Here is a 25,677-nt window from a genome sequence, read left to right on the forward strand (position 1 = left end):
TTATGCTCTGATTGGAGGAGAGGGCTGGCTACTGGTATATTATGCAGAGAGAGAGAGAGAGAGAGAGAGAGAGAGAGAGAGAGAGAGTTGTTTGCATTTCAGAAGTAAATATTTTACACTATAAACAAAGTGACAGAATCTTTTAAAATTACGAAAATTAAACACATAGGTATGTATGTGTATGGAAATATCTTTGACGTTCACAAAAATAACGCAGCTTGGCGCCATTTTTATGCTTCGTTTTAATACTAAGCTCTGATGGGTTTGGGAGAGGGGAGGGGGACAAGGTATAATGCACAATTGAGGTGGTTCCATTAACTTGGATTTTCTGTTACTTATTTTATATTTTTCTTGAAGCTACATTGCGACTGGCTGCCTCCTTTTAATACTTCGCTGTGATTGGCTGGAGAGAGGGAAGATTATAAATTTCCTGTTAGTACAGCTGGTCCAGCACCCCCATTTTGGATTTTTCAAAATTTCTCGCCAACCGTCATGTAGGATTTTTGAATTTTCCTTCAGCACCAGGAACCGCAGCACCGCGATTCTGGCGCTGACTAGTGGCGGAAACTTGAATTATGTTTCAAAAAGTATCTTATATACGACTACTATATATGAAAAAATGGGACAACTAACTATTTCAGGTATCTAGGAGAATTAAGTGAACAAGACATTCGACGATGGAAACCATTAAAGCCAGGGTTTATAAGATGAAAGGAGCGTAATACCCCACTAACAATGTAAATAATGAAAACTCAATCTCCCTCAGTGCTAAACTACGACTCTACCCTACTGTAATTCGGCCACAATCACTTTATGTAACAAAACGTTTAACTCTAAACGAAAAGGGGACGACGGATTACTGGAAATCACATAAAGAAAAGTACTAAGGAAAATTTTTAGATCGGTTAAAGAACAATCACAATACAGTACTTATCATAATATTGAACTTCGTACACAGCTTGAAAGAATGAAGGAAAAGATTAATAGCTTTCAACGGACACTTTAAAAAGGATCAAAACCACTTGTTGTGGTAAATTAAAAATGGGTAACACAGTGTGCAAAGAAACTGGAAATAACATGGACAGACTCCGATTTACTGTACAAGATACTGAAGATCGACTGCCACTCTGAATGAAATTCCAAGATTTCGAAGGCTTCATGAAAACCCAAGAAGAAGACAGGAGCCACTTTGCAGAAGACAGAAGAGAAACATGGATAAATGATGAGAGAAATGTGGAAGGAAAGAAAGGAAAAATGAAATAACCGTAGCCCACAGTGGTTCGCACGAAGAAGAAGAAGATGAAATAAGTAATGAGATAAATTTTCGTCACTAGAAACTGGCTGGTTGGGTTGGTTCAAATGGCTCTGAGCACTGTTGGACTTAACTTCTGAGGTCATCAGTCCCCTAGAACTTAGAACTACTTAAACCTAACTAACCTAAGGACATCACACACATCCATGCCCGAGGCAGCATTCGAACCTGTGACCGTAGCGGTCGCGCGGTTCCAGACTGTAGCGCATAGAACCGCTCAGCGACTCCGGCCGGCGGCTGGTTGGGTTTAAGTGGCGATAGAATACGGTTCCTGATGACAGACTATCCTGTGTGCCACAGTCATTTCTTCATTTGATCGTCCTTTTAGTATTTTAAGGAATGGGGATATGTGGTGCTATTCCTGATGATGTGAGTGCCGAAGAATCAAGAAGGAAAGAGACGTGCTAGCACTACGAAAGTTGTCCACAGGTGCCAACAAATCGAAAGAGAAGAATACCATTTCGATTAGGCAGCCGAACCTGTCCTTTTGAGACACTTTAGAGAAAGCCTTCCTATGACATGACAGATATTCCCAATGAAAATTCTCAGTTACAGCCGGAAATACAATTTTAAGTCTAATCCGAATATTTGTGCTACGTTAGACCATTGTCACCTAGCATGTATGCTCTTAAGCCTCTGTGGGATCCTTTAGAAAACATTCAGGATCAGGGACTTGAAACGATGCACCTGTTTTCCCAGATTCTGCAACTTTAGTAAATTACATCGAGCGTTGTATACAATTACACGTTTTAGGTAAATGAAAATGTAGACAATAACTACACTCACGACAAATAATCCCTTACAGAACTATTCTGCAATATACTAAGAATCACGTCCGTATTTTGGAGAAAGTAAGATAAAATTTGCCTAGGAAATAATATGTTTAGCTCTTCAAATTAAGAACAATAGCAAAAGGGATGCAAAAAGGGCCACTTAGATTTCTATAACACATGCTATGTCATGGTTTGATGTAGGACATAGCGTGAATCTGTTTTCTATTTGGACAAGATTTCGACGTTCCATGACGTATTATTACAGTTAATACACGGGTTGAAACTTAAATAGTCGAAACTATTTATTCACAACCGATACAAAAGTGTTAAGTGTTTGCACCTGTTACTGTCCTTCAAAGTAGTCACCAGTGTTGTGTAGAACCCGTTTCCAGCGATGTGGAAGGCGTAGTATACCGTTAGCAGAGCCTGTTCTGTTCGTGCGAATGGAGTGGTCAACTACCTATCGAATCTCTGGAACAGTTCGGAAGCGAATACTACGAAGTGGTTCCTTCGTGCCGGCCGCGGTGGTCTAGCGGTTCTAGGCGCTCAGTCCGGAACCGCGCGACTGATACGGTCGCAGGTTCGAATCCTGCCTCGGGCATGGATGTGTGTGATGTCCTTAGCTTAGTTAGGTTTAAGTAGTTCTAAGTTCTAGGGGACTGATGACCACAGATGTTAAGTCCCATAGTGCTCAGAGCCGTTTGAACCATTTGGTTCCTTCGTCTTCGGAATCAAATCAAAGTTACAAGGATTTAACTCCGGGGAGTATGGTGGATGGTACAGTACTTCTCGGTCCCATCGACCGAACAGAGCAGTCACAGCTTGCGCTGCATGCGCCCGCGCATTGTCGTGCAAAATGATGGGTGGGTTGCGCATTAAGTGTCGCCGCTTCTTTCGCAAAGCTAATTTCAGGTGATGCTCCAAAAACGAACAGTAATACTGTGCATTGACGGTCTGCCGTGGAAGAATGTAATGCGTTAGGATAACACCATCACAGACGTGCTCGAGAATCACCATAACTTTAGACCGCTCCATTCGCACCAACAACAGAACAGGCTCTGCTAACGGTATACTACGCCTTCCACATCGCTGGCCACGGGTTCTACACAACTCTGGTGACTACTTTGAAGGACAATAACAGGCTCAAACATGTAACTCTTTTGTACCGGTTGTGAATAAATAGTTACCATTATGTAAGTTCCAACCCTCGTAGTTCACTGTAAAATGTTCTCGTAGTGAGATATGATCCTGGTCTGTGAATGAAAACGTGACGTGCAGTTTGTTAACAGTTTTTTAGAGGAACGCTTTTATTGTCCGTGGAGAAAACCATAAGTGGTCAAAACAATCGATTTTAGAGTGTGCAATTATGCTTGCCACAAAACTGAAGACTGGCACAGTATGTAAAAACATATCTTCTGGACGAGCAGTTGAACAAAATATGGATGTTGCTGATGGCATTCTTCATTCGGCAGATCGTAGTCAAGTGTCAAACACGTGAACATTAACACATAGCGGAACATTTGGAAGGCTATCGTATCACTTCCATCACCAGTGGGTTCAACATTTTTCTGCAGGTGATGAGGCTCAACGACTGGGCGAATTTCATAGAAAGGTCTCTAACGTACAGCCGACAATAATTCTATTCAAGTTGTTCAGTAACGGTGTTAGAATCCACACACCCAAAACCATAAGGTCAGCATGTCGAAAACCCACATACCTTTGTGGAAAAATATTTTGTGTATCTGTGTCACCGTGTGATCGGTAGTTGGTTAACGTGGTCTGTGGTCGTAGAGAGGGCTCATGCATGGTGACTTATAGTTGCCACTATAACCGGTTGCTATTTCAGGTCAGATGACTCTACCTATACCGGCCCGTGACGTAATTATGATGAGGCGTGCCAAACAGGAAGATAATACAACACTGGCAATACTTTTCTGGGCCTGTATTGTTTTTTAGTTGTCTTTGTAAGTTGTGGTGGAAGAATGATCTGTAGAGTAGCCCTTGGTATGGCTTGGATTGAAAGGTGACAGTTTGGTTGTGAGTTAGCGAAGCCAGCGTATGAAAAAACGAAATCTTACTTGTGTTGCAATATTAAGCTACGACGTAGTCCGAGGTCGACGTTAGGTTGTAAGGTTACAGCCGGGTTGTGGTTCGACGAATCAGTATAGAGAGATTCAGTTAAACCGATATACCTCTAGCTGCAAGGCTGGGCAGGTTGTTTTGTGTTTTGTAGTGTGTATATATCTTATTGAAATATTGCCTGATAGATGGATCGACCGTTAGTCACAAAAGTCACTAGACTATATCCACGTTTTATTGGCAGATAGGGTTGAATGTTGAAATCCTAAACAGGAAAAGTAAATGCACGAGACGAAGTCAGTCCTCGCAGTATGAACAACGTTATGTTGGAAAAGTTCGTCAATGTATTCCCAGAATAGCTACAAATAAGATATTTTAATAGCGCTAGGTGTTGGTATTAACATGATTATAATTTAAGCTGATAGAAATTAATCGAGCGCTATTGACCCAAAAAATTTGACCAAATACATTATTTGCGTATTTTTGATAGTTTTGCGTTTTTTATCCATGATGTTAAGTCTATACTTTCGGAATTACACGTGTATTTGAGCACCTTACCTCGACATTATCGACGCTGCCACTACTGAAATATTCACCTGTCTTCATGAGCCAGTATTTTGTTCAGCTTGCAGCTACCTAATTGTGAGAAATATGAAATATTGTCCTAACCTTAGACATTGAAAATAGACTTCAGCCTTTCTCTGTGACGTGAAATACTGCGGGTGTAAATGCCTGGATAATACTAATCGTCGTCTGCTATATGCGAGTCTTGTGGCAGGTGTGTTGGCAGCTGTCCGTGAGTACGAGATGGCTGCGGTGGAGTCCGAAATGACTCACGGCAGAGTCAGCAGTTCGTGACTCAGCCCGTGCTGGACGCGACGCTTTAATGAAGACGGGCCACTTCTGTGAGGGCTGCAATTTATGAGACAGCTCTTTACAGACTGTGCTGTGTTTCGCACTTGGTTCCTGCCCACCTTCTTCTCCTAAGATTAGGCTTTCCATCAATTTTAATGTTCACTACAGGAGCTTACATATATTCGGTCTATTTTGCGACTTAACTCCACTCAAAGTTCGTTAAAAGATACATAATATCGTAGCTTAAGAATTTTATAAATATTTCTATGGAATACGAATCCTATATTCATGCAGAAGTTTAAACCAACAAATACACATAATATCATAAGCGTTATAGTGATATATTTTTTTACTTTCGAAAAGGGTTTGTAGCGATAACAAGCAGCTCTATAGAAAAGTCAAGTTGTCGCGCAATGTAATCACATCTTCGAAATTTATAATGGCAAGCATTAGAAAGACGGTTAGAATACTCGTCTGGGCATCCAGATTTAGGTTTTCCGTGATTTTTCTAAATCGCTCAAGGCGAATGCCGAAATTGTTCCTTTGAAAGAGCATGGCCGATTTCCTTGCCCGTTCTTGATCGGTCCGAGATTGTGCTCCGTCTCTAATGACCCCGATGTTGACGGTGTATGAAACCCTAAACTTCCTTCCCTCTTGTTGAATCATTTTCCATTTACTGTTATCAACAGCAGCGCCACTTCTGCGTTCAGAGACTCAGGGAATAAGATAACGTATCCCAAAGCAGACGCTGCAGTGGCTAAGTAACGTGAGCCCGAAATTTCCGAAGAATATTCTGAATGTCATGAGAAATTTGATGGAATGTAAATTCTGAACATCTCGTCATCTGGCAAAGGGCACACATGATGTCAGGGAGTGTATTTATAACTCGTGGATGAGCGCTCCAAGACAGAGGGTTAACGGTTGAATATTGACTTGAGTGTAGTAACGAATCAACAGCAAGTGAGCGGCTGTGAGTCTTTCGATTTAAGCCACTAGCTGCCCTCCCCGTCTAAGTCTATCCTGTGTATGTTAGAACTTTACTGAATTTATGTAGTGGTTTGTTCCAAGTTTAAATTAGCGTCAGTCGTGGGTCGACTGAAAGTATTGTGTAGGTGATTGTATTCACTCTTCGTTTAAGTACTTAACTTAGTCGTGGATCAACTGCAGTGAACCCAGTTGTAATCCTTAGTAGGCATATATACTTATTTTATCAAACCTTCTCAAGAAGCGCCTTCAGAATCTCTTCAGTTTCCAGGCGAGTTCTTACCATCTCAAAATTTTAGCTTTAGCTTTAGCTTTTGGCATTTTAGCTACAGCTACTTCAGACTTTTACACGATACTCAGATGAACACTCAGATATAGGCTACATATTTTAAATATACATAATATATAAACATGTATGTAATAAATAAGGGGAAATTTTTTATCAAAAAGTTCAACGAGTTCTTGACTGATTTACTTAAAAATTTTCGCAATTAGAGGTGTCATGTTGTCCGGCTAGGAGTAGCTCAGCGACGCAGCAAACTTACTTAGCAGCCATAACTATTGGTTTTATAGAAGTACTAGTGAACTCGGCATTGCTTCACAATTGCTAAATATGTATGAATTGGACATACCTCCTAAACTCCCTCCCCCCACCTCGCTGCCAATCTCTTCCCCCCTCACGTTGTCCACCTTCTTCTCCTCCTCTCCCTCTGTCTGTTCATCGACTCCTCTCCCGCTCTCTCTGACCATCTCCTCCACCCCCGTCTCCGTGTTAGGGAAACGATTCCCATTTACAAGTGTGTTTTTCGTGTGTATTACGCCATTTCTATGTGATGTTGTTCATGTGTGAGGTTCTTCTTCATTTCGTTGACTTTAAGTTTTCTTATGGTCCATTTGTGCAGAGTCTCACACACACTAAACGTCACATACAAATTTGCAATCTGACAACCTTTGTAACTGTTATCTTCTTAGCGTTCTCGCTTCCCGCGCCCGGGTTCCCGGGTTCGATTCCCGGCGGGGTCAGGGATTTTCTCTGCCTCGTGATGACCGGGTGTTGTGTGATGTCCTTAGGTTAGTTAGGTTTAAGTAGTTCTAAGTTCTAGGGGACTGATGACCATAGATGTTAAGTCCCATACTGCTCAGAGCCATTTGAACCATTTTGTTATCTTCTTTGTAACTGTTTTGTTTATGTTAGATATTTACGATGTTTAAAGTGTGCAGCAAGTCGTGTGTGCTGTTTAGTGTGTGTGAGGCTCTGCGCAAATGGGCCATAAGAAAACTTAAAATCAACTAAATGAAGCAGACTCTCACACATTGACAGCATCACATAGAAATCGCATAATGAACCCAAAAAACGCACTTGAAAATGGGAACCATTTCCCGAAACGCGTTGTATGAAAAGTAAGTAAAGAAAATCATGGCTCGTAGCAGAAGGATTATTTGTAAACAAAACTATTGTTTTCACAGTCGCAGGCTTTCATAACCATTTATGATGGATCAAATCAGAATAAGAGATGTAATATAAACGTGAAGATGTACCTGTCGGTGTTGTTATTAAAAGATTTGGGAGACAATCTGAGCAGCCGTCTTCGGTTGTTTGCAGATGACGCTGTCGTTTATCGACTAATAAAGTCATCAGAAGATAAAAACAAACTGCAAAACGATTTAGAAAAAAATCTGAATGGTGCGAAAAGTGGCAGTTGACCCTAAATAACGGAAAGTGTGAGGTCATCCCCACATGAGTGCTAAAAGGAACTCGTTAAACTTCGGTTACACGATAAATCAATCTAATCTAAAAGCCTCAAATTCAACTAAATACCTAGGTATTACAATTACGAACAATTTAAATTGGAAAGAACACATAGAAAATGTTGTGGGGAAGGCTAACCAAAGGTTGCGTTTTATTGGCAGGACACTTAGAAAATGTAACAGACTTACTAAGGAGACTGCCTACTCTATGCTTGTCCGTCCTCTTTTAGAATACTGCTGCGCGGTGTGGGATCCTTACCAGGTAGGACTGACGGAGTACATCGAAAAAGTTCAAAGAAATATGGGAGAGAGCGTTACAGAAATGATACAGGATTTGGGCTGGAAATCATTAAAAGAACCGCGTTTATCGTTGCGGCGGAATCTTCTCACGAAATTCCAATCACCAACTTTCTCCTCCGAATGCGAAAATATCTTGTTGACACCCACCTACATAAGGAGAAACGATCACCACGATAAAATAAGGGCAATCAGAGTTCGTACGGAAAGATATAGCTGTTCATTCTTTCCACGCGCTGTACGGGATTGGAATAATAGAGAATTGTGAAGGTGGTTCGATGAACCCTCTGCCAGGCACTTAAATGTGATTTGCAGAGTATTCATGTAGATGTAGATGTAGATGTATGAACTAGCAACCCCTCCCACACCTTTGGTTTGCGAATATCGTACCCTGGCAACGGCCGTGCCATCAGTAGACAAGTCAACGATCGTACACGCCCAAAAAGCCGACAGGCGGCAGGGTGAGTGACACCAAACGCCACTGGCCCCACGGATGTGTTGGGTTCCGCGGGTCATACGGCCACAAATAGTTCCTGCTGTACCCTGGCGCCACAAGGGTATTTAGGACGGTGCAGAGTCGTTCCAGGCAGATTTTTCCTCGAGTTCTCTGGGCCAGGGGCCGACTAAACGTGCGACCATTCAGAGCTCTTACAGGGAACCTCCGATGCCTTGCCGTTCTCCAGTCGTTGCCGACGGTGCCCCCTGCCTGTGACTACCCCAGGCATCATCGGAACGTTTCTTCGACACTTGTGACGTCAAGGGACTTTAATATCGTCTGTCGACTTTTCTTTCGTTGTACAGTTCTACCTTCAAAGTGAATCTAAGACTTTGTCCGTCATTGGAGCCATCTGCGCACTTACGATCATGTCTAAATTCAGTGGACCACCAACTATTCAAACAGGTCTCATACTTGGCTTTCTCCAAGGAGCAACTTAGAATCATTTGGTTTATAATAAAACTGTTCTACATAATTTAACTGGGCTGCGTTGTCATTGCACCACAACCGGTGCAGGATAAAAGACTTTCATAGCTCATATTCATAGAAAGTACCTTACCCAGCGAAGGGTTCCATGTGACTGGAAAAGAGAGCGGGTACACAAATGGGTACTAGATAGGATGCACAAAATTACAGACCACTTGCACTGACGCCTGTCTAGCGCATGCTTTAAGCTCAAACGTAGTGACATTTCTGGAGAAATCAAGCTTCTCTCAAAGAATTAGTAGAGATTTAGAGATCTTCTACATCTACAAACATACTCCGCAAGCTACCATATCGTGCTTCACTCTTATGGAACACAGCAATCTCTATTAATGCAAACATATGCAGGTTGCACTGATAAACTCGAAAGGAGAAGCTGAGAGTGAGTAGGTATTATTTACGAATTATCTGGAATCTTTTCCTAACGGGAACAGTGGGCGTCCAGTTCGCTTCCTTGATTCATTGCGTCCAGGGCCACGGGGACTACGAGGCAGGCGTTTACCGACGAACACATACGGTTGTCATCACATTGGGAGATTTGACACGGCAGCGAATTTGGTTTCTTGCATCTGCATTCTCTAGAGACCAGAAGCGTTTCTCTAGAGACCAGAAGCGACCGTTAGGAATGTCTACGTACTGGTGGAAAACGGCACGAAAGTAGTGGGAATGACAGCTGAATCCCCAAGAGATAGAGGAAGGAAGCAAGAAACAAGCGCTGGCAGTGTCACAGGGTATCACCAAATATGAAGTCACACCCAGGCCTCATGAAATATCGTCTTCGCCAGTTGGAAGATAAAACTCGTCGCATGTAACAGGTTTAAGTGAAGTCAAGTTAATTGTTGGATGTTTTTACCAGTCACCCGATTCCACTGTGGCAGTTCTAGTGTCATTCAAAGAAAGTCTACAGTCAGTAGCACGTAAATACCCAGATCGTGGAATGCTAGTTGGAAGTGATTTTAACCTACCGAGTATAGACTAGGACGTCAATGGATTCATTGGAGGAGGTACTGACAGACAGTGTTTTGAATACTTTTTCTGAAAACTATCTTGAGCAACTAATTCGACAGGCCACATTCTACAGAATTATTTTAGACCTTGTAATCACAAGAAGGCGTGATCTTATCGGAGGCGTCGGTACAGAGACGGGGATTAGCGATCATGATGTCATTTAGCGACTATGGGTACTAAAATTAATAAATCAGTCAAGAAGTTTTAGCGGATGTTTCTGCTAGAGACAGCAGATAATTGTACAACAATGAAAATGTAAATCGAATGAAAGTAACCAGTTCCTATCAATTCTAATGTGCTGACCGCGAATATCACAAAGACAATTCAAAATTAGCTCTAGTTTTCATTTTACATTGTTTTCTTATGGTGAGATAATTATATACGGACTTTTATGTTAAGTTTAAAATCAAATATTATAATGGTTTGTCAAAGGCATAATAACTAGTAACAATGGTTTATATTACTATCTCTGGACTTACGTGTGTGCAAATATTTTTTATATTAACATTTAGATATCAATTTTAGTTACCTTTTTGTCTTCCTCCTCTTCAACTTCAGTGACTTTATTAATGCATGTAATAATTTTTGCACATTTGTTTCCAGATTAACGACCAGTTGTTCAAGTTGACTGCTATTGAAGTGAACAAAAAAGCCACGAGTTTGTGTTAACAGTGCTGACACATTTTGCTATGCGTGTGAAGAAGTGATATTTGCTTCACAGAAACAGGAAATAACTCCATTGATTTAAAAAAACAGTTGTTGTTTTGGGTGCAAAATAGGTGCTCAGTATAAACCCTGGGCTCCACATGTTATCCGCAGCACTTGGTGCCAGCAACCTCAAGAATTGGATGCATGGGAAAGGACGTTCAGTGCCCTTTGCAGTGCCCATGATGTGGCATGAGCCAACTAACCGTGTCAGTGACTGCTACTTTTGTATTGTTCCTCCTATCAAGAAGGGAATATCTAAGAAGAAGAAGCGGACAGTGATCTATCCTATCATTCCATCTGCCATACGTCCAGTTCTACATAGGGAAGGATTGTCAATACCTGAACCATCGACAGAATACGAGATTACTTCTGCTGAGGATTCTGAAAGTCCTGAACCATGTACATCACAAGATCCAGAGTTTCTTCCAAATATATCATCAACTGATGATTCACAGAAATTGTCTCAAAATGAGTTAAGTGATCTCATTAGAGATTTGGAGCTCTCTAACGCTAAGGCTCAGATTTTAGCATCAAGACTGCAGCAGGGCAATTTTCTGAAAAGCAATGTAAAAGTTTCATTCTACGGCAGAAGGGAGCAACGATTCACTCCTTTTTTTTAACATGCAAGATAGTCTCGTGGCATGTGTAGACATAAATGGTCTAATGAAGGCTCTCAAAATTTAATTACAACCCTGATGAGTGGAGACTCTTTATTGATTCGTCAAAGTTGAGCTTAAAACCAGTGCTTTTACATATTGGTAATGAGCTTCCTTCTATTCCAGTTGGGCATAGTGTGCATATGAACGCGTCATACCAAAAGATGAAAGTTTTACTAGAAGCCATCAAGTATAATAATGACTCTCAATGGCAGATTTGTGGTGACTTGAAAGTGGTTGAACTGCTATTAGGTATGCGGTTAGGGCATAACAAATATTGCTGCTTTCTCTGTGAATGGGACAGCGGAGCTCGTGGATCTCATTACAGTAAACATGAATGGACGACCAGAAAATCTCTTGAAACAGGTATAAAGAACATTAAGAGTGAACCTCTAGTAGACCCTAAAAAGATTCTACTCCCGCCATTGCACATCAAGATGGGTCTGATGTCATTGATGATCGAATCATCAATGACTGCCTACAACTATATACGTCACAGCCGAGGGTCAAGGCTAGAGACAGTGTCATACGATATTAACTTGATGTCTTCTGAGGGTGATTAAGTTTCTTCCAGTATGCCTATCAACTGTCGAGTCAGATTGTTCCGTATGCGCCGAAAGTTACACACTGTAACATGTGTGGGTGTCAGAAGACGGTAAATAACACCACATATTGGAACGCATGAATGTGTGCCCTAAAGTCTTCCTTTTGTAGGAAGAACATATTATCATTAATGTTTAGAAAAAGCCAGTTTTGTGTGCATATATCTCTTTCTTTTTCCTTTAACATTTTACATCTAAATCTACATTTATACTCTGCAAGCCACCGAACAGTGTGTGGCGGAGGGCACTTTACGTGCCACTGTCATTACCTCCCTTTCCTGTTCCAGTCGCGTATGGTTTGCGGGAAGAACGATTGCCGGAAAGCCTCCGTGCGCTCTCGAATCTCTCTAATTTTACATTCGTGATCTCCTCGGGAGGTATAAGTAGGGGGAAGCAATATATTCGATATCTCATCCAGAAATGCACCCTCTCGAAACCTGGACAGCAAGCTACACCGCGATGCAGAGCGCCTCTCTTGCAGAGTCTGCCACTTGAGTTTGCTAAACATCTCCGCAGCGCTATCACGCTTACCAAATAACCCTGTGACGAAACGCGTCGCTCTTCTTTGGATCTTCTCTATCTCATCTGTCAACCCGACCTGGTACGGATCCCACATTGATGAACAATACTCAAGTATAGGTCGAACGAGTGTTTTGTAAGCCACCTCCTTTGTTGGTGAACTACATTTTCTAAGGACTCTCCCAATGAATCTCAACCTGGTACCCGCCTTACCAACAATTAATTTTATATAACCATTCCACTGTAAATCGTTCCGTACGCATACTCCCAGATATTTTACAGAAGTAACTGCTACCAGTGTTTGTTCCACTATCATATAATTATGCAGTACCAGTAATGGATCCTTCTTTCTTGCAATACCTTACATTTGTCTATGTTAAGGGTCAGTTTCCACTCCCTGCATCAAGTGCCTATCCGCTGCAGATCTTCCTGAATTTCGCTGCAATTTTCTAATGCTGCAACTTCTCTGTATACTACAGCATCATCCGCAAAAAGCCGCATGGAACTTCCGACACTATCTACTAGGTCATTTATATATATTGTGAAAAGCAATGGTCCCATAACACTCCCCTGTGGCACGCCAGAGGTTGCTTTAACGTCTGTAGACGTCTCTCCATTGAGAACAACATGCTGTGTTCTGTTTGCTAAAAACTCTTCAATCCAGCCACACAGCTGGTCTGATATTCCGTAGGCTCTTACAGTGTTTATCAGGCGACAGTGCGGAACTGTATCGAACGCCTTCCGGAAGTCAAGGAAAATGGCATCTACCTGGGAGCCTGTATCTAATATTTTCTGTGTAAGGAGGGAGACAAGATCTCACACAATTCATGGATATTCTATGTAATGTAACAGTAATCGTATTCTGTGATCTCGTAGTGGAAATTTATCGACCGCCAGCGATGATGAAATGGTCTCACGCTACAACAGTAAAAACTTTAGGATTTTTCTCTCGTTTTTGTGAGAGCGAATCTTCAGACTCACTCTTGTTTTGTCTTCTTGTGTAGGTTGTCGTAGCGAACAGACATATTATGTAAGTTACAACTAAATTAGCTGTTTGCTAGTTTAGAGTAATTAAACTGAATCTATTTAGAACTACTGCAATTATTTTAAAGTTACCTACTCCTAGTGCTGTTAATTACATGTATTTTGGTAATTTTAAATATTTTTCAGGAGTGGAGTCGGCAGATCGTTGTGAAGAGACGTAAAGGCCGAACGCGCATTGCGTTCGGTCATTAGTTTGCCTTTGCTCATAGCATTCAGCGACCCTGAGATTAAATGCCGACCATTTTAATGTACATTGCATTGATTCCATGCTAGAGGTGTTACGAATGATTCGATCATTCGTCTCTGAACAATGAGGCTCTCGGTCTTTGCCGATGTCAGACACCGGCCCCGGTTTTAATAATTAGATGGTGGTTGGAAAGGAAGCCAGATCAGGTATCCCTTTTTTAATGTCACTTTACAGAGTTCATAGCTTTCCTTTCCGTGTTTTGGTACTAGGTAGAGCATACGATCCACCTCCTGTTTTTTCTACCATCTTAAATGATGTGTTTTTCTTTTTATCCTCCCAGGCAATCATGGTCACAGTAACAGTGAACTCAATATTTCTTATTTAATTCAGCTCACCGACTTTTTGAGAAACTTACTCAAGGCTCACGTGAGAGTCAGTATAAGAAGATAGTGTCAGAAGGGGAGTAGTAAGGACAAAGTGTCAGCACGCCTTAGGCCACAAACAGAGAGAGAGAAACTAATAATAATCAGCACTTAAGCAATATGATTTCATATTCAGGACACTTTGATAATAAAGAAGCCATCAGGGTATTCATCATTTTAGCTATCAACTTTATTTAAAGTTCCTTTAATTTTCGATTGTGATTTAACCTATTAACACGAACTCCGAGAGAAAAGGGAATTTTTTTTAATCGAAAAGTCGAATCAAAAGCATCTCCCGCCATCTATATTTCCAATTTTATTTTATTTTCGCTACCGGTTTCTGCGATACACTACGCCATCTTCAGGCCCACTTCGCTCATCACTTGCAGAAAAGTGCCAGTAATGAACGAAGAGATCGCGTTGTTAAAAAGAAGTCTACCGATACCAGATACTGAGTGTTGGCCCCTATTTCGACTGTACATGGGCTAGGATGCCTCCTAAACGTGGGTGAGGGAGGGTGAAGATGGCGTAGTTAGAGTATCGCCGAAACTGGTAGCAAACATAAAATGAAATTGGAAATATAGACGGCTGAAGGTGGTTTTGATTTCACATTTTATATTGAACGGCCGAGAACCCGCAACCATCCTGCATAAATATGAACATTCAGAAATTAGATTAATTATTCCAAAAGTACCCAGAAAACGAAATCTATAAATAGATTTCGCCTGATTTCATTTTCAGAAAAGTAGTTAATATATTCAAAATAGTGGCCCCGTTAAAAATTCTTCATGTTTTAAACGGACCCTTCTTCCTTGTGGAGGCGGAGGAATACAGTGAGGATCGCTTTTCTCGTGGTTGGTACTGAGTCAGAATGTGAAACCTTTGCTGGCAAAAGACGCCGTCAGTTCCCTGTGTCACGGCAGGTAGGCTTTGGCTCCTGCACTTCCACTTAGTTGGCAATGGCCCCATTTATTTGGGGTCGGAAACTCACTAGAGGGCTGGCGCCTCCAAAGCCATAAAAGGTTGGACCGCCGCCGACTCAGCCGCATTCAATAGGATGAGCGGACCCGTAGCAGGCATATTATGCTAGCGGCACTTGCCGTCTTGCAGTTAGTAACAGTTCATCCGTTCATCAGCTTGGACAGAACGTAGCAGTTGACTCTCGCGTACGCACGCCGCCTCGTTCGGACAGCGGACTCGATCATATCATGTACCAATTGATAGCGTTAGGCGTGCGGTTGGATTTCATTGTGACCATTTCCATGATCGGCATCTCGAGGTTCAGTACTCTCTCTCCGGTTTAATCGAATTATCTCAAACATTTTCACCTAGTATAGTACAGGTGCCCGTATAATGCAAGGACACTGCTCTGCAAAACTTAAGGATGAAATAGAAAAAAATACTGTAATATATTAACAACTCGGTGGAAATGAATGATAATGGGGCAGAATGTTGCAAAAGGTCTCCGAATCGTGCATGAGTCGTGATCGCTATAGATTCCTCATCGACAACCGTGCGGCTACATCTTCGGCGGTCGCTAAGCAGCCTTCTCCCTGGCGTCTCGCGAGAGGGCGCGCGCCCGACAGGCCGCGATGACGTAACAGCGAGCTGCTTTATGTACAATGCAAAGGCAATCTAATTTTTTTTTAGTCCACTTAACTGGTCTGTGTCGGCTATTGACGTGTGCGAGCCAGTTGAGTCTTTCGGAGCACAAGTCATTAGTGCCCTTTTTATCTGTTGTTCATTTGTTTAAATTTAAAAAATAATAATTTTTTGAGCAATAACAGCTATTTTTAAAATTTTATTTTGGTATAATGTGGGCATTTGCTTGAAGTTCATGTTAACTGAAAAAATATTCCTGAGGTTGTAGTGCGGGCTTTGTTTGAAGTTCAGTATTTTGAACACAGTTGTTCGTGCAATAGCTGGTGGCCACATTTTCTTAATCGTTCGTATAAGTTGTATTGCGACCACTTGTTCTTATAGTCTTTGGTTATGACGGCTCACTTGTGAATCTGGGCCGATTCTTAAACCTCCTTGCATGCTGCTTCTCATCAATATGTGTAATGTAAAATTTTTCTTTCTGTAATTATATTATTGATACCTCAATGCTTTTTAAATTATTGACCATTTGCTTAAACACTGTTTTAAAAGAGATGTTTTTTGTTAAATTATGACCAACATTAGCAGTCTTTCAGTTTTTTATTTCATTCATACAGCTGCCGTAGGCAAGCGTTTGGAATATCTGAATCCGTACGGTCCCCAATAAATGTCTTTTCTGGTGCAAATGTCAAGTTTTGCTACCCAACACCTTACCACTTCCAACTTACCGCCAGCTGCCCCATTTCAGTACACACAAAGCTGTACTTCACACGGAGTAAGGTCTGTGTGACTATAGCGGCCAAATAGGGATGGCCCCAATACGATGCAGTTGAAGGAACGGAAAAAGAGAGTGTGTGTCAGTCAGCGAGCACTTACGGTGTACTGTGGTGGTGTTATCACAGCATGGGTCGGAGACATCATTTGGATGACTTCACGAGGGGAAGAATAACTGGGAAACTAGAGGAAGGACGAAGTACGGCGAGTGTAGCCCACGTGTATGGTATTTCGCACAGCATTGTTTTACGTGAACGGGGAGAGTTCCGAACCGTGGATACTACTGCCTAAAGGACAGGAGGTGCTCGACTACAGCAACAGACGACCGCTACATTGCGCAGCAGGGAAGAAGGAACCCACGGCAAACAGCGAGTCAATTGCAACCACGTTTAACAGCACTGCAAGGAACAGAATGTCATGTTCCACTGGGTCCCTTTGACCGCTGACAAGTAGTCCTAGGTTGTATTCCCTTGACAGTCGCACACGGCGGCAACGTTTGCGATGATCTGCACCATCTAGGAGTGGGGCCGTATGCTCTTCTCGGAGGACAGCAAATTCAGTCTGACGCACCTATCCTCTTATGGCGAGAGATGAAAACAGGTAATGAAACAGGAACATTGTCGAATGCGATCGGTTCGGTGGTCCATGTTTTATGATTTGGGGGGGGGGGGGGGGCATAAAATTGCATGGACGTACTGACCTCCAAATCTTTGAACATGGTATATGGTACACTCAGGTAGTCAGTTAGTTACATGTTCCGCAGGTCTTTTGAACGATTCTTTTATGAAAGTGATTTGGAACGAGTAAGTGTGCAGGATATGTGTACATGATAACTGTTAACATTAATGAAACATTATTATTTTAGTCATACTCATGCAAATATATTTAAAAACAAGTTTTATTTACCAGATTTTAAGCAGATAATCGTGAATGGAATACAAGAAGTTGTCATCGATAAATGATTTCAAGTTAGATTTAAAACCTGCTTAGCTGCCTGTCAGACATTTTATGTTATTGGGAAAGTGATGAAAATTTTTTGTTCATGCATACTGAACTCCTACCTGAGCAACAGACGGCTTTAGTAATGGCTAATAATCATTTTTCCCTGTATTGTTGTGGATACAGCATCACTGTTCTTCTCAAATTGTGGTGGGTTATTTATGACGAATTTCATTAGCGAAGGTATGTATTGTAACGACACATTTAAAATACCTAACTCTTTGAAGAGGTACCTACATGACGTCCGTGTGTGAACACTACATTTTCTTCTTAATTCTCGCTTTTGTGCAATCATTCGTCTTTTTCTAAGTGATGAATTACCCCGGAAAATTATTCCCTAAGAGATTATTGAGTGGAAATACGCAAAATATGTCAGGAGGTTGAATCGTTTCTTTTCAAGATTAGCGTTTATGCTAAGAGCAAAAGTAACTATATTAAATTCTTTGGGACGCTCTGTAGTGAGCTTCTTCCACTTCAAGTTTTAATCAACATGTACACACAAGAATTTGGTGCATTCTATCCTATTTAGTGACTCCTGTTAAAGCGCTACATCAAATTTTGGTATGACTCTTTGCTGTACAGATTTGAACAAAGTGTGTTTTTTTTTCAAAATTTAGGGAGAGTCCATTTTCTGAGAACCACTTTAAAAATTCTTTGGCAAATATCATTTACAGTCTCTTCTATTGCTTTCCCTCTGGTGGGGTTTATTATGATACTAGTTTCGTCTGCAAGAAATACCAGTTCTGTATGTTGAATTTTAAGTGAGTCATCCACATACAATGGTGTCCAAAATTAAAACAACAAACGGAAATTTTGCAAGGTTTCCTTTATTTTGCCACAAAACAGTATAAACAAGCTATAGAAAAGTAGAAACACTGTAAAGAGAACGTAAACAACCTACATCACAGTAGACGAAAATGTTCTTCGTTTTTTCCATCTTAACGGCTTTGCACACGCATTGCGACAACTGATTAATGCGGTTACTATCGGGTGTGACCAGCTCTGGCAGCAATAAAGGTCTGACAATAACGGAGCATACTGTGAACTCATGTTGAGGCAATAACGCCCATTCGTCCTGCGTGGCTCCTCCCAAGTCTTGGAAAGTGGTTGGTGGATGTTGACGTGATAAAACCAGTCTCCCTAGTGCATCACAGACGTGATCTACAGGTCGGGAGAGCGAGCAGGCCATGCCATGAGTGCAGTATCTTCCGTCTCGAAAAAACATCGACCACTCGTTCTCCATGAGATCGAGCACTATCGTCCGTCGATACGAAGTCTGGGGGTACATCACCTCGCTTCAACAGTACATGATGACCCAAGACCTCGTCACGATACCTGACAGGAGTTAAATCTTTCCGCTTCACCTGTACAATTTCATGAAGAAGTGTTAGAGTTGTCAACATAATCCCTACCCACACCATTAGCAATCCTCCTCGATATCAGTCTCTTTCCACAATGTTCGGGTCTCGAAATCGTGTTCCACATTCCATTCAGATGAAAATCCACCGAGAATCACTCTCCAGACCAAATTGAGACTCATCTATGAAAAGAACATTGACCCACTCTTCGGCTGTCCAGGTGGCACGTTGACGACTCCACTCTAGACCTTCCCTTCTGTGAACACGCGTCAGAGGCATGGGTACACCAGTTCTCCGACAATAAAGGCCACTCTGTCAAAGCCTTCTCTACACCGTTTGCCTCGGTACAATATGTCCAGTGGATGCTGCGAGGTCCGATGTCAGCTGCTGCGCAATACTAAGGCTGTACCGCCGCGCCCTTAAAGCCAAATAACGGTCCTCTCTTTTTGATGTCATTCGTGGTTGGCCCTGCCCTGGTCTTCGGGGCACAGTTTTGGTCTCTATAAACTGTCACCACATCCGAATAACGACAGAACGATTCACGCTAAGCCATCAGGCCACACGAGTTTGCGACTGTCCCGCTTCCATTCTTGCTACGGCCCTCCACCGCAGAGACTCTGGTAGGCGTCTTTTCCGTGTCATACTGCAACGTCTGTGACTTTGCACACAGCGATTGTGGATGTGGGCCTACTCGACAAGCACTAACCGTTTTGATAGGTGCCGTGACGTCATCGATGGCGTGGTTTCCCGTTGACCGAAATGCCATCTTCAGTGCTGAACACAATCGTGCGGACATCTGTTGACAGCTTGTATGACTATATCGTGAGGTATATAAGGAATGCTCGCAAGATAGAACCCTGTGGGACTCTTTTTGTGCTTGCCCCCCAGTCACTAAAATTTTCTACCCTTCGAACATTGTTTGAATTATTCAGCATAACTTTTTGCATTCGGTTTGGTAAGTGTGTTTCAGACTAGCTGTAAGTGAAGCCATCAGTTCTATAAAACTAGAGTTTTTCTAAGACAGTAATAGGATCTGCACAAATCAAAATCGCAAATTATTTACAATTTGTACTATTCCATGAGTGAATGAATAAATAGGATTCTCACCGTCTATGTAATTGTGACTCTGTGCTCCTTCCAACGTGATTATTTACAGGGCTGCATTCGGCACTAACTTCATTTTTATGAATGAAAGTGGGCCATCGCATAGAACATTGCAGGTGAAGGAGCGAATGGACTGGAGGGTCCGTTCTCCCGACTTAAATCGCATCGAGCTCAAGTGGGGTGCTATGGGGAGAGATACTGTAGGACGTCCACATGCACCAACGACAGTCCACCAGCTGTGAACCGCGCTGGTGGAGGAATGGAACGCCCCGCCACAGGAATTCCTTACCAATCCTGTGGCCGCTGTGGGAGGACGTCGCGGAACAAGCATTGTCGTCCGTGCTGGTCGAACAGTGTCCCGCCGTTTGTAATATGCAGAGGACCATCTTGAATTGCGGTGACTTCAGTGTAATTATCTTTAATAAAGCGTCATTTTAGTTCGCCTCACTGCGGATTTCTTTCAGTTACTTTGTGTATTATACTGTAGCAGTTATTTCTAAATATGGTCCATGTTTCATCGAGCTATGTTACTTGGTACTGACACATCATGCGGAAGTCACATTCGGACTTAAGTTTTACACTCCACGGATCTTTGTATCACGTTGTGTGGTTTCTGCGCTCCTTAGTTTAGATCACAGTAGTCTGTGGCCTTCGGTATTGCTTAATATCAGTGAAGGGTGTCATCGGGTGACTCTACCGTATCATTAATTTACTAATTTTAGAATACGTCCATTTTGATACTCTTTAATCGAATGTATATTTTTTTTTTAGTTTTGAGCTTCCCTCCTCGCCCCTCCTTCTTCACCCTATATCCCCTCTACCACTCGTCCCTCCCCCCTCCCCGCCCATACAATACTTCCTCATATTGATCAGGCAACCCCTCCTGGTAGGAACGCTGCCGACCCGTTGCACGGTTGGTGAATTAACAGGTAATCAGTTTTGAAAATCTCAGCGTCCTACTGATCTTTACCTCCTCTGCAAACTGGCGCAAGTTCTTGTTAAATTAGCCGCCTAGGGCGGGTAATATATAATGTAGATTGGCAATGGCAAGGAAAGCGTTTCTGAAGAAGAGAAATTTGTTAACATCGAGTATAGATTTAAGTGTCAGGAAGTCGTTTCTGAAAGTAATTATGTGGAGTGTAGCCATGTATGGAAGTGAAACATAGACAATAAATAGCTTGGACAAGAAGAGAATAGAAGCTTTCGAAATGTAGTGCTACAGAAGACTGCTGAAGATTAAATGGGTAGATCACATAACTAATGAGGAGGTACTGAATAGAATTGGGGAGAAGAGGAGTTTGTGGCACAACTTGACTAGAAGAAGGGATCAAGGGATCACCAATTTAGTATTGGAGGGCAGCGTGGAGTTTAAAAATCGTAGAGGGAGACCAAGAGATGAATACACTAAGCAGATTCAAAAACATGTAGGCTGCAGTAGGTACTGGGAGATGAAGAAGCTTGCACAGGATAGAGTAGCATGGAGAGCTGCATCGAATCAGTCTCAGGACTGAAGACCACAACAACAACAAGAACAACAAGGGTGTGAGCGCTGTTAGTGATCAGAGAATCCCGCGAGCGGCACGGCGCAAGCAGTGAGCGACTCACCGGAGGGCACTCGCACGGTGACGCCCAGGTTGAGCGCGCGCAGCTTGGCCAGCGCCACCTGCGCCAGCACCAGGCGCTCGGGCTCGCTCAGCTGCAGCAGCGGCGCGTCCGACAGCTGCACCTGCCTCCCCGACACGTTCGACCACGTGCAGTTGCCCTGCGCACACCACAAACAACACACTTGTAGCCACGCTCCGACGCTAGAGCCGGTACGATTTCGGTATCGATAACAATACCAAAACCAGTACCCGTATCTCGTTAATATTGCAACAAAAGTATGGATACTGACCGTATCCCAAGGCAATAACTGCTTGTTTATGCAGTTTAAAACATTCATAATGCAAGATGAAATATGCAGATTATGCTTATATGCATAAACCAACATGAATATAATCAAATGGTTCAAATGGCTCTGAGCACTATGGGACTTAACTTCTGAGGTCATCAATCCCCTAGAACTCAGAACTACTTAAACCTAACTAACCTAAGGACATCACACACATCCATGCCCGAGGCAGGATTCGAACCTGCGACCGTAGCGGTCGCACTGTTCCAGACTGTAGCGCCTAGAACCGCTCGGCCATCCCGGCCGGCTGAATAAAATCAAACACAATGTAAACAGTAATAGCAAATACTCTAAACGCAAATAAAACGTAGACCTTGAGCTACAATTTATGTCAGCACACCTGCCATTATTAACACACAGCGAACGTTTAGAGAGTTTACTCGTGTTTTCGGTCCCATAGGCTACGGATACACTTCGAGATAAGTCGTGCTTTCTACACGCTGTCTGTAGATGCCATCTGCTGTGACGAAAAAAAAATCCCATCACCAAGGAGGACTTGTGTGAGACAAATGACAGTTGACAGGCGTTTTTGTACATCTGAAAATGACTTCTATTCTAGTTTCGCGTCAGTCGAAAAGATTAGTAACAGTAGCGGCACTATGAGGATGCAGATCAGGTTTGCTTTAAATACGTGCTGTAACTATCGTGATATCTACACTACTGGCGTTTAAAACTGCTACACCAAGAAGAACTGAAGATGATAAACGGGTATTCATTGGACAAATATATTATACTAGAACTGATAAGTGATTGCATTGTCGCGCAAGTTGGGTGCATAGATCCTGAGAAATTAGTACCCAGAACAACCACCTCTGGCCGTAATAACGGCCTTGATACGCCTGGGAATTAAGTCAAACAGAGCTTGGATGGCGTGTACAGGTAAAGCTGCCCATGCAGTTTCAACACGATACCACAGTTCATCGAGATTAGTGACTGGCGTATTGTGACGAGCCAGTTGCTCGGCCACCATTGACCAGACGTTTTCAGTTGGTGAGAGATCTGGAGAACGTGCTGGCCACGGCAGCAGTCGAACATTTTCTGTATCCAGAATGGCCCGCACAGGACCTGCAACATGCGGTCGTGCAATATCCTGCTGAAATGCAGGGTTTCGCAGGGATCGAATGAAGGGTAGAGCCACGGGTCGTAACACATCTGAAATGTAACGTCCACTGTTCAAAGTGCCGTCAATGCGAACAAGAGGTGATCGAGACAAGTAACCAATGGCACCCCATACCATCACACCGGATGATACGCCAGTATGGCGATGACGAATACACGCTTCCAATGTGCGTTCACCGCGATGTCGCCAAACACGGTTGCGACCATCAAGATGCTGTAAACAGAACCTGGATTCATCCGAAAAAATGACGTTTTGCCATTCGTGCATCCAGGTTCGTCGTTGAGTACACCATCGCAGGTGCTCCTGCCTGTGATGCAGCGTCAAGGGTAACCGCAGCCATGGTCTCCAAGCTCATAGTGCATGCTGCTGCAAACGTCGTCGAACTGTTGGTGCAGATGGTTGTTGTATTGCAAACGTCCCCATCTGTTGACTCAGGGATCGAGACGTGGCTGCACGATCCGTTACAGCCATGCGGATAAGATGCCTGTCATCTCGAGTGCTAGTGATACGAGGCCATTGGGATCCAGCAGGGCGTTCCGTATTACCCTCCCGAACCCATCGATTCCATATTCTACTAACAGTCATTGGATCTCGGCCAACGCGAGCAGCAGTGTCGCGATACGATAAACCGCAATCGCTATAGGCTACAATCCGACCTTTATCAAAGTCGGAAACGTGATGGTACGCATTTCTCCTCCTTACACGAGGCATCACTACAACGTTTCATCATTCAACGCCGGTCAATTGGTGTTCGTGTATGAGAAATCGGTTGGAAACTTTCTTCATGTCAGCACGTTGTAGGTGTCGGCACCGGCGCCAACCTAGTGTGAATGCTCTGAAAAGATAATCATTTGCATATCACAGCATCTCCTTCCTGTCGGTTAAATTTCGCGCCTGTAGCACGTCATCTTCGTGGTGTAGAAATTTTAATGGCCAGCAATGTAGTTGCCTTTGAGATTGGAACAAGTGAGTTGATGATAGTCAAGAATGCCTTTAAGTTTGGAATCAGAAAAAAAGAGTTCGGCGAGTGAACTTAAAAAGGTGGAGAAGGTATTTAAAATATCGCATGTAGATCTGAGGAAGTACGTATGCTAAGGACAAGTTAATTACATCACTTACGTGAAGTGAAGTGGAGCGCAAACGCTGGGTGGAACCTTTCCAGCCATAAACTACAGATTAGTGGGGAACACTGCAAGAGGATTCTGAGATGACCGAACCGACACTGGAGAAGCAACTTAATAGCTTGAGATAGCAAAATCGCTGAATTGCTAGAAATTGAAATGTTGGGCCTCAGAAAAACTTCAAGTGCGCTCTTCCAAGTCGCCTCCGCAGCAATGTGGTGTCGTTTCGCAATAATTTTTGAGGTCTTCCTCTTTATATCAATGGTAGACGCACATACATCGTTCTCCCTATTCTGTCTTTACGTTTTGAGATCTGCTTGCAGTTTTATCTGGTCGTGCCTTCGGTATGCAAATGGTTTATTTTGGACATTTTTGGACCGTAAATGGAGTGTTATGTGAGTCTGAGCCAAGCGTCAGAGTCAACTCACAGCTTCAGAATTAGTAGTTGTGAGCAGAACAGTCCCGTTCCAAATGCTAGGTGAATGTTGACAAATGTATAACGTTTTGAGTGTAAGACACGTCTTTACTTTCATAATGGTATGGTATAGGGCGGTTTTTTCAACTTCGAATAATTATTTTCACAGGAGGGAAGGAAGGGAACAATGCACAATGTTAACTATAATATACAAATAATGCATTTTTAATGTTTCAGCAATTGGAATTCAATGAATATTAACAATCTGCGAAACAGGTTTCCCATAAACTGAAAATTATTTCTTTTTGAATATGCAGAAAAATTATAGTGCGACTCTGGATCAGTTTATTTTATTGCCATTCTGAAATCAACTAGTATTATAAAAAATCTTTTAAACTTTATAAGCAGACTACAAATTTTTATTCATTTTGAGCTGCGAACATTTATTAAAAAATGTTCAAATGTATGTGAAATCTTATGGGACTTAACTGCTAAGGTCATCAGTACTTAAGCTTACACACTACTTAACCTAAATTATCCTAAGGACAAACACACACACCCATGCCCGAGGGAGGACTCGAACATTTATACACTAAAAAGTCCCTTACATATTAAAACAATACACTGATTCAGACTCTAACTCTGAACTGCAAGAAGTGCCGATCATCTGAAAGGGGCTCACGCTATTTTTTTTTACCGGTAATCGAAGTGAAGATTAATCAAAAAGATTATCGTCCATTCACATTATTAATAGCGCGTTGCAGCACAAATAACGATAAGACACAAAGAGTTAAATAAGGTAACTGCGCTTAGAGGAAGACACACTACTCTACACATGGAAGAAGCTAATGGCCGCAATCTTCAAGGGAAGACTGTAGTGATTGAGCATTATTTTCTCAATAGATAATACAATAGGTACGAAACTAGCAATGACACAGCGAAAAGTAAAGCGACTGACACAAAAATTATTAAGTAATTGTGATCGCATTAGTTTAGCACAGAAATGACAAACGCAAACAAACGACACTCTACTCGATTCTCGTCATCTGCAAATATATGAGA

At 42.4% G+C, this 25,677-nt stretch overlaps 1 protein-coding gene across 1 annotated transcript in view; it reads right to left on the reverse strand.

Annotated features, from left to right (window-relative positions):
• Positions 1–25,677, reverse strand: part of LOC126253126 (rho GTPase-activating protein 6) — a 1,197,809-nt gene that overhangs the window by 321,395 nt on the left and 850,737 nt on the right. The window contains exon 4 of the mRNA XM_049954255.1: positions 21,614–21,770. Coding sequence (XP_049810212.1) covers positions 21,614–21,770 — 157 coding nt within the window. The remainder of the gene's footprint in view (positions 1–21,613; positions 21,771–25,677) is intronic.

The sequence above is a fragment of the Schistocerca nitens genome, chromosome 4 (assembly GCF_023898315.1).
Source record: "Schistocerca nitens isolate TAMUIC-IGC-003100 chromosome 4, iqSchNite1.1, whole genome shotgun sequence".
In the NCBI taxonomy this organism is placed as follows: domain Eukaryota; kingdom Metazoa; phylum Arthropoda; class Insecta; order Orthoptera; family Acrididae; genus Schistocerca; species Schistocerca nitens.